We start from the raw sequence: 10,020 nt of genomic DNA, 5'->3' as shown, positions 1-10,020 counted from the left end.
TATGTTTATGGAGATATGGATAGCATGAAACAGCCAAAATGACCGAATACATTAAGAAAACAGCTTATCAAAGTGTAATCAAATATGATGCATGTGCACTGAATGAAATATGCATGACAAATTGGCTTCAGAGAACACAGAGCAGGCAGGTCCTCTGAACCTTTTGCACAAAAGCTCATTGAAATTCCTTTCATTATGACTGCGGCACTACAGAGAAACAGAGAGAATGAGAGGGACGGGACAGAGAAAGATGAGTTTAATGATTTCTGAATACAGAGGCAGGAAAAGCCTTGCATCACGCACTGGAATATCATTACAAAGAATTATGCAATTTGAAAAAAAGTAAACGAAAGCACACAAGATGAGCATTTTAGTCATTTTATTTACAAATGTTACCGTTTGCCTCAATGCCATTTAGTATGATATAATATCCTTCACACGGAAACCTGCTTGTGTGTATACACTCCTCCATCTATCAGTGAAAAGTGCTATCCAAGCAGATGGTTTTAAATATGTTTTGAAAGAACTCTAATAATCTTAATTACTTCTCCCACAAATGAAAAGGCACATAGACATGATAAGAATACATTGGTTGACAAACGTGTTAATACCACAAGACTCAGCGGAAAAAGAAGCACGAGCTAGAGGGGATTGAAACCTTGAAATCTCTCTCAAAAATCTGTCTCGGTGATTACAAAGATCTGCCTCAATAATCTTACAGACAATTTAACGACTAGTTTCGTGGCTAAAACATTTAAAATCTCCGGTGCATGCAGAACCCTTACATTTTGTACAACTGTAATACTTAATAGGATATAAACACATTAAAGTAGATAACTTCTTTGCAAGCTTACCCTCTCAATCACACACTGAAAAAAAAGAAAACAACCCAAATATAATTCTCATCAGCGAGTCAGCTGGGTCTCATAAACGGAAGTATGTCCAAACCAAGTGTCCCAGATATTTGTAATGGCTTCAATGTACACTTTAATGCTCATGGGTTGTTGTCGCAAGTAGTCTCTTCATCAATCTGCTGGAGCACAGTCACGTCACATAGAGGTTGGCTGGCCAGCTGAAAGAAAACAAACAGCACTTAAAGGAAGCAGAAAACGACACGTCATCACGCTGATGAGACTGATCGCGTACTCACCTTTGAATCGCACGTAGCAGGAGTTACAGTAGAGCTGTTTGTTTCGTATCCTGACTTCAGCCCCGGCTTCCGTTCCTCCGAGTTCAGACTTACAGTCGATACACTGAGGAAGTTTAGGAAAGGGAAGAGTTAAAGAGCTACTCAAGCTACTCTGTGGTTAAAGCGAAAAGGTGCCCAAAGTCCAAAGGTGGAGGGATGAAGACAAATAGAAGCCCCTTGATTGTGTATAGAAAGACAAAAATTAAGGAAGAGAAAAGAATAAGTGAGAGTCAAATGACAAAGATTGGCAGGATGGATCAGTATTCAGATGCAGGAGGCCAAACTCAAGTGAAGACCAAAGTTCCAGGAAGGAGCTAAGCGTTGGTAAAAAGAGACAAAGTGAGGGAGGTTGCTGGTTTTGGCACAGAAAATCTATTTTGCTCAGCTGTAAAGGGATCAGGACCTTGAGATTCACCAGGATTTACCAGATTAGTCGTAAAAGAAAAAGAATCGGGAGTGATCAGGTTAGATTTTGAGGATCAGGCCGAGGTGTGTCGAGGATGACGTGCTCCGGGTGCTGACACGAGCCCAGCTCTCACCTTAAAACAGCTCAAATGATAACAGAGCCCAAGGGACTCGATGATCATGGCCGCTCCCTTTCCCAGCGGTTCGTCACAGAACGTACAGATTTTCTTGCCACTCACTGACCTGGATTACAGAACGCACAGCTGTAATTTGAGAGCCGAGCAAACATGCATGACACATGTATGAACACACACACACACACAAAACACACGCTCACACTGGTATACAACAGGGTTAAAACTGACAGATTATTGTCTGGGAATAAATCTGGACAATATTGGCCTTTTGTTAAACCTGCAGTAGGCAGAATGTTTTTGGCATCATTTGGCAAAAAATCCATAATAACTTTTCAGCATATTGTTATTCAAGTGTTCTGAGAGAAAACTAGACTCCTGCACCTCCTCATGGCTCTGTTTTCAGGCTTTAAAAACTCTAGCCTGTGACGGGAGACTTTGGCCAATCACCGGTCATTTCAGAGAGAGCGTTCCTATTGGCTGTGCTCCGGCTGGTGGGTGGTGCTTGTTATTTCCTCAACTGATCTCAACATGGCTGCCGGGTCACAAACTTTCTCATTTTACAGCTAAACAGTCCACTACAGGATGTTTATGAAAACATTTGAGGTGAAAAATAGGCATTACAGTAACAGAATATTGATTCATATTTGATCAGCGCTGCCTAGTTTGACCACTTGATCGGAGTTTGTGAGTGATTGACAGCTGCTTAGAGACAGCGGACTCCAGCTCAGCTCTGATTGGTTGTTTTCCTCCGGTCTGTGACCTAGAAACAATTTGGCAAAAAAATATTGGGAAGTGTTCGCTTAACTCTTAAAAGGTGCAGTGTGTAGGATCTGGCGGCATCTAGCTGTGAGGTTGCAGATTGCAACCAACTGAAACTTCTCCTATGTGCCAAGCGTGTAGGAGAACCACAGTGGCTGACACAAAAACGTGAAAACACTGGAGCCAGTGTTTGGTTTGTCCGTTGTGGGCTACTATATAGCGGATTCCGTGAAGAGGACCTTCTCCGTATGTAGATATAAACAGCTCATTCTAAGCTAACGAAAACACAACAATTCGTATTTTCAGGTGATTATACACTAAAGAAAACTAAAGAATATATTATTAGAATATATTTATACTTATAATACTCCATTTCTCCCAATAGATCCCCCTAAATGGCACACACAGTTCCTTTAAAATATCAGTGTCAGGGTTTTGCTTCAAAACACTTGCACATACAGTGTTTTGAGATTGTGTTTCTGTGTTCAAGTGGAATTAAACAGGGAATCTGTAAAAAGGACAGTACAGAATAGTCAGAGTATATAACCTGTTAGCAACCTGAGGGTGAACAGATGGAGAATGTCACATCAAATAATACAATTCACAACATCATATTACAATACGTTTAAAAGTAGAACAAGTGAAATCAGTTGAGGTTCAGTTGCCCTTTACCACCACTCCCCATCCAAAGTTATGGTTCAACAACACCACCTGGACTATGACAATGCAACCCAGTATACCAGGGAGAGGTTAGAGGCAGCGTTTTGGGGGTGTTAAAGCGAAGCAGCACTGTTGATTTTACCTGCTCTGCTGCTGAGGGGCGCCTGCCTCAGACGGGGGCTCTGGAGAGGTGGTGGGTGACGGGGAGGAGGGTGAGGGGGAAGTCGACTGCCGGGACCAAGGGGACGAGGGGGTTCCTGCCCCGCCTCGGAGGGAGCCCATGGAGTAGGAGGAAGGCAGAGTGGAGCTGCCGGGCCGCTGGGCCCCCGACCCGCCACCGTAAAAGGAAGTGCTGCCAGAGAGGGCAGACTGAGGCCGAGAGTAGTTTTGGACGTGAGAGTTGTTTCTGGGCGTCAACGATGAGCGCCAGGAGTTGTAGGGAGCGTCCAAGTTGTCAAGAGACTCACCTCTGCAAAGCCAACCCACGCCACACCCACGTTAGAGGCATTTAAAATGTCTAGCTACCAGCGGTGCCTGAAGCAGTTTGTTTTTATGCTCAAATATTTAATAATGTTTCAATCAAATTTGCCAAGGCACAGAGTGGTAGCCAGACTAATAAATGTTTACATTTCAGCACGCAACATGAGTTAACAGATCATTAGTAAGTGTTAAAAGCCAACCACCACTATCACACAACTGACATGGGATTTTGGGTACCTGCGCATGGGTGGCACGTCAGACTCCTTGACGGTAGAGATGGTGGAGGAGCGCTGACGGATCCAGCTTTTGTCCATCAGCAGCGGTGTCTTCTTCTTCATCTCGTTCAGGATCTGCTGCCGCTCCAGCTCTGCCTGCGACGATGACTGCTGACCCTTCTTCTCGCCCGCTCCACTGCCTGCCACTGCATCCAGAGAGGAGAGATGAACTCAAAGTCATGCTGGCTAGACATGCAACGTCGAAAAGTAGATCAAGACTGGCTGAGAATTTGGAAATTGGAATTTTACATCCATGTCTGTCCAAAATGTCATCACTTCATCATTTTATCCTACTTGACACATGTCTAGTGTGAAATTGTCATAATTAGCATATGAATTCTTGAGTTATGGCCAAAAACGTGTTTTGTGAGGTCACAGTGACCTTGACCTTTGACAACCCAAAATCTAGTCAGTTCATTCTTGAGTGTAAGTGGACGATTGTGCCAAATTTGAAGAAATTCCCTCCAGAAGTTCCTGAGATATCGCGTTCACGAGAATGGACAGACGGACAGACATACAAATTGGACATAAAGAATGAGTCTGTGATGATGTAGATACGGCGTTTACCCAGTCTGGTTCGATTAAAAGTACAATTAAATTATGAAAGCGCCCTGCAATCAATGAGTTAATTGTTTTTTGCTGCATGCAATTTTCTGGTTGGCTGACTGATTGATTTACCATTTGATTGGTCAGCTGTTAATCAAACAGCTGTAAGTTTTGATTTGGTGAAATCCCATAATTGACCGATCCGCTGATAATCATCATAATGAGAGCAGATCAGGGGCCGAGCCCACCTCTCTCTGGCTCTCTGTATCTCATGGCATTGAGGATGTTCCTCCTCTCCATCTCCAGCTCTGACGCAGCCCGCTGACTCCGGGCCTGTTTGTCACGCGCACTCCTCACCTGCTCCTCCAGCAGCCAGTGAGCCATGCCCCCCGGCTGCACATGCACTCCTACAGTACAGTAGAGTACAGCCCACATACAGTATATGTGCAACAACATGCAGACATTGAGTCATTTATAGAACAACCAGTATGAAGAGAAAGCTAATATTCCTGGTCTCATATTGCTGCTGTATTCACAAAGCATTCATCCAATCCATCACTTTTTTCATTAAAAGGTAAATGATAATAACTAATGGAGAATACATTAAATCAAGAAAACTGACCTTTCGTCTGAGGTTTTTCCTCTTCATCAAGCTGGGGAGATGATTTAGATTTCATCCTGTCAAACAAAAGAAAATACCTGTTAGGGCACGATTAAAAAACAAAAGAAAATGAACCATACTTCACTTTTATATAGAAGCAACATATTTTACAACCTTTTTGTTACAAACATAAAACTCAAGTGTTCAAGTATTTTGACAATGTCAAATGCCTCAGTGAAAATGGATCTATAGGAAACCGCTGATTGCAGACCAATCACAGATCTCAGCTGGAGACCTAACCCACTGGCTGGAGGACTTCCAATTTCATGATTGTCTATATAAAGAGAGAGTTTGAATTTCAAATGGAGCCAAACGTGAAAGGCACAATTTAGTTAAGTGTATAAGGAGTGCATTTTCCCCAAATTCTGCCCCCCCAAGACGTGTGGGACAGTGGGTAGAATCAGTTGAAACACCTTGTTCTGGGCTAAATTTCTTTTAAATAAAACACATTTGCAGTCTAAATTTGAACACCGTATATCTACAATGGCACTTGTTCACACATGTTTCTTTGAGTAAAAGACAATATTTGTAAAATAATTATATTTTCTTAAATTACTAGGATATGGAATTTGGCAAAAAAAAATTTCTGACTTGCATTCACTCCGTGGGTGTATTTCGGAAAAAAGCCTTTGTCTTGCTTTTGTCTGCTTTTTGTTGATTTGTAACAAGGTAGGAACTATAAACAATACGGTCCCAACCGTCGCTAGGAGAGCAGACACACTTTGGACTCGTATGCTAACTACTGTGAATAACATGTGAGGAATAGTAAGAAGGTCCCCTTGTCCCAACCGACCCCGCTCTCCCCTAAATATGCGGCAGGTCTGTTTTGTACTGACAAATGTGTTGAAAATATAACAAAAGAATAATAGGATTTACCGCTTCAGAGCTTCAAACGTGATGTTAAATTATGTACATGGTGAATATGTTTTCAGGAGACAAATCATTCTTGTTTGTTAGAAACTGTTGTTTGGCAGGATAGTATATTTGTGAGACACTGTTTTGGCAGTGTCAGTACAATTCAGGCAAGAACAAACTGTTGCCAAGATAACCCCTAGTGCAGAGAATTATATAAACAACTCAGAAAAGGTGAACGTGGAGAGCTGGAAATGTAGAGAAGCTGATGTGAAAGCAACATTTATTAATTTAGGACTCAAATACAACTAACACTCGAAGTACCCCTATTTAATATTTATAAGCAGTATAGAAACATTTAACAACAGGTTTATAACACACTATACGATTTTAAGTGCTTATTAAAATGCAGTATTTGTCAGTGATTATAACTTCTCCTATGGAGACATATTGTATATTATTACAACTGTGTTTTACTATATTTTCATTCATTATCTGTTTTTATTAACACGGCTTTGTTGAATACTCGATTCTGATTGGTCAATCACAGCGTTCTACTGTCTGTTATTTCTTTATAGCAGACTGCTGCTATGTATAACAGACCGTTGCTATGGACGCAGTTCTGATGTCAGACTCTGGCGGACCATTTTTGTGTCAAATTATTGATTTCTTAAGTAAGTAGCTGTGTAATAAGCGGGATAATGTACAGCGAGCCAGTCATTGTTGTGAAATAAACGCCTTCAGGGTGATACGGGAACCCCGACACGAATGAAGGGGTGGACCACGATCCCGATCATAACACAACAATGACCCACTCACTGCACATTATCCCTTACATAAAACAGCCTCCATATATGGGTGCCCACAGGAGGAGTTATAAGTATTTATTAATGTATTATATTATATTTGCTATCATTTATGAATTGTTTATATACCGTACTGCTCATGAATACTAAATAGGGGAACTTAAAATAAAGTTTTGCCAACACAACCTATTCAACTCATTATGCTGAAATACTATACTAAATTGTAATCATTGTAAGGCATTGTTGTTAAAATAGGGTATGAAGCAAGCAGGTTTTATTAGTGCCAATAGCTGATTAGCTCAATATATAGAAAGAAAAGCATTATCTTATGACCGCAGATGCAGTTTGACAGATGCGTACACACATCCCTCCTGTACTAACCTGTCTGTAATGGACAGTGACGACGGGACATTGGCAAAGCCATGGGAGCCACCAGCCCTGGTGACGGGTAGTGTGTAGGGAGAGGTGGTGGCGAGGGTTAAAACACAAAGTTGGAGAACAAAGCACATGCAAACACATTAGTTGCACTTATGTTAATGCACGGACAGTGAAGCAGGTTATGTTAAATGTGTTATTATCAACATGACGGACAGATGAGGAAGACGTGTGAGTAAAGAGTGATGGAAGTAGGAGGAGCAGTGTCTCTACTGACCACTGATGCTGCTGCTGATGCTGCTGCAGCTCCAAGGCTCTCTCCCGCTCTCTGCGCTGCTGCTCCACAGCTTCCTGCCGCCTCCTCTCCTCCTCCTTCCTCTCCTCCTCTCTCCTCCTCTGCCATCTCAGCTCCTCCTCCTCCCTCCTCTTTCTCTCTTCCTCCTCCTGCCTTTCTTTCCTCTGTCTCTCCTCCTGGAGACGCTGCAGCTCCCGCTCCTCCTCCTCCCTCTTCCTCCTCTCCTCCGCCTGCCTTTGGCGCTCCTGCTCCAACGCCTGCCTTTGGCGCTCCTGCTCCAACGCCTGCCTTTGGCGTTCCTCCTCCAATGCCTGCCTTTGGCGCTCCTGCTCCTCCTTCTCCTTCCTCTTTCTCTCTTCCTCTTCCCACGGAGGAGAGGTGGGCTGGTTGACGGGAGAGTAGGGCGAGTGTGGGCTGAGGCTGTGTCTGTTCACCTCCAGGCTCCCAGGCTATCAGAGAGAAGGAAGAACAGAAAAGAGGAAGCATTTAACACAAGGAGGAACTGCAACAACAGTGGAGAAACTCCTGTCATCCACTAAGTGTTTTGAAATTCCAATCAAAGGGGAGTTTTTGTTGCAAAACTATGAGCTGGAAAGACTTCTACCATTCACAGTACGGGAAGCAAATGTTGTGTGTCCTGTGTGAATATCCACATGACTAAACATTGTTCTGCTGTCTGTCTTTTACGTGAAATGGACCTGCATTTTAAAAGCCAGAAATACCAGCTCCTAGCCACATAACTGCTGCATAATTATAGCAATTTCAATCAACAATTTACAGGTGATTTACTGCTATGAGTCAGAACTCATTGCCACCTTTTAATACCCTCTGGCTGTTTCAGGTGTTAGGCTTTAATTTATACAAATTACAAATACTTTTGTTACCTCTTGTTCGTCTACGCTCTTGGCAACCTCCTCCTGATCTTTAAGCCACTCCTCCTGCAACTTCTCCTGGTCGCGCTTATATTTCTCCTGGATGAAAAAGCAGGGAGAGATGTCAAAGGTCATCCAAATTAAATGACATGCATGCACACAGTGCAAAAATCACATTGTACATTACATTGGGAAGAATAAAATAAAAATCTGAATCGCAGCTGTATTGTATTCAGATAATTCCAACCTCACCTACGTGTTATCTAACCATCCTGAAAAGTTGATAAACCTAGAGAAGCTCGCCCAGGGCAGGAAGTCTCCCTGGCACATCATGAAATCAGGCCGTGTATCCAACAGGGAGTAAGACTGGAGGAGTAACAAGCCTTCCCGGCTACAGCGCTCTGCTTGGACACCTTTGATCTCCATCCAGAAATAGACCCTCAGAAAAATGTTTTGACAGGATTCTACTACATTTAAGTTGGATACTCGACAGATGCTTTACTTTCAGCTGCCAGAGCGCTCTGTAACGTTTTGAGCCTGTCTGCTTTGATTATGAGGACGTCATAGCTCTGTGCCTTGTCTCATTGTCAGATTGGGCACATAGACAGATTTACAGACGGGTCTTTTATAGCGAATGATTGATTTTGAGGTTGCATTATTTAGTATTTTCAGTTTTATTAATGGACTATACACTCAGTTTGTTAGGTGCACTTAGCTGAATCTCATGCAGTCTGATACGACAGTCCTGCAATAAATCCTCCCTCCATGAAGGATATAAAGTTCAGTTTTTGTTGAAAATGATATAAAGTCAATTTTCAATTCTGATTTATTTATATATAGGGCCAAATCACAACAGAAGTTATCGCATGACAAGATATATAAATATATAAAATGCAGTACCTGTGAGGGTTTCTGGACAATATTTGTCATTGTTTTGTGTTGGTAATTGATTTCCGATAAGAAATATATAAATACATTTCCATAAAGCAAGCATATTTGTCCACTCCGATTGACAGCCCTAGTTCTAACACATAATACAGAGACCCAACATTCACCCATGAGCAAGCAGTGCTTGGAAAAGCTCCCCTTTAACGGGAAGAAACCTCGAGCAGAACCCGGCTCTGGGTGGGTGGCCATCTGCCGACTATAAAAATAATAGGAATATGGAAATTCCCAAAAAAGGTACATGTGTTAAATGGTAAATGGACTTGCATTTATATAGCGCTTTTCTAGTCTTCCGACCACTCAAAGCGCTTTACACTACATGTCAGCATTCACCCATTCACACACACATTCATACACTGATGGCAGAGGCTGCTAAGGTGCCAACTTTGCCCATCAGGATCTAATCTAAATACTCATTCACACACCGATGGCTATGCCTTCGGGAGCAATTTGGGGTTAAGTGTCTTGCTCAAGGACACATCGACATGTGACCTGGAGCAGCCGGGGATCGAGCCACCGACCTTTCGATTGGTGGACAACCTGCTCATGTATATTGACTTTTTTGTAACCGCTTTTTTAAATCCCAAATTGCTCAATAAACACATTTATTAATAAAATAAATATAATAAAAACATAATAAAATTCATGAAAACAAAAGCAAAAACATAAAACTTTCTATTCCCAGGATTTTTATTCGATTTGATTGTCTATTGTCTATTTTATGTCTTTAATAGTATTTAGTTTTCTTATCTACCTCCTTGAG

General features: G+C 42.1%; 1 protein-coding gene across 18 annotated transcripts in view; it reads right to left on the bottom strand.

Moving 5' to 3' along the window:
• Nucleotides 1-364: 364 nt before the first annotated feature.
• The window catches only part of lmo7a (LIM domain 7a), a 58,284-nt gene continuing 48,628 nt past the window's right edge, over nucleotides 365-10,020 (bottom strand). For 9 of the 18 annotated variants that reach the window (XM_074658708.1, XM_074658703.1, XM_074658699.1 and 6 more), the window contains 10 exons: nucleotides 8,325-8,411; nucleotides 7,423-7,889; nucleotides 7,152-7,208; nucleotides 5,074-5,129; nucleotides 4,700-4,858; nucleotides 3,868-4,051; nucleotides 3,293-3,619; nucleotides 1,729-1,837; nucleotides 1,151-1,253; nucleotides 365-1,072 (listed from right to left, as the gene is read on the bottom strand). In XM_074658708.1, coding sequence (XP_074514809.1) covers nucleotides 1,050-1,072; nucleotides 1,151-1,253; nucleotides 1,729-1,837; nucleotides 3,293-3,619; nucleotides 3,868-4,051; nucleotides 4,700-4,858; nucleotides 5,074-5,129; nucleotides 7,152-7,208; nucleotides 7,423-7,889; nucleotides 8,325-8,411 — 1,572 coding nt within the window. In that variant the 3' untranslated portion in view covers nucleotides 365-1,049. Of the gene's footprint in view, nucleotides 1,073-1,150; nucleotides 1,254-1,728; nucleotides 1,838-3,292; nucleotides 3,620-3,867; nucleotides 4,052-4,699; nucleotides 4,859-5,073; nucleotides 5,151-7,151; nucleotides 7,209-7,422; nucleotides 7,890-8,324; nucleotides 8,412-10,020 lie in introns of all 18 variants that reach the window. The other 9 variants (XM_074658709.1, XM_074658716.1, XM_074658705.1 and 6 more) reach the window with 9 other exon arrangements.

This window comes from Sebastes fasciatus, chromosome 14 (assembly GCF_043250625.1).
Source record: "Sebastes fasciatus isolate fSebFas1 chromosome 14, fSebFas1.pri, whole genome shotgun sequence".
In the NCBI taxonomy this organism is placed as follows: Eukaryota; Metazoa; Chordata; class Actinopteri; order Perciformes; family Sebastidae; genus Sebastes; species Sebastes fasciatus.
This window is presented reverse-complemented; position numbering and strand designations above follow the sequence as displayed.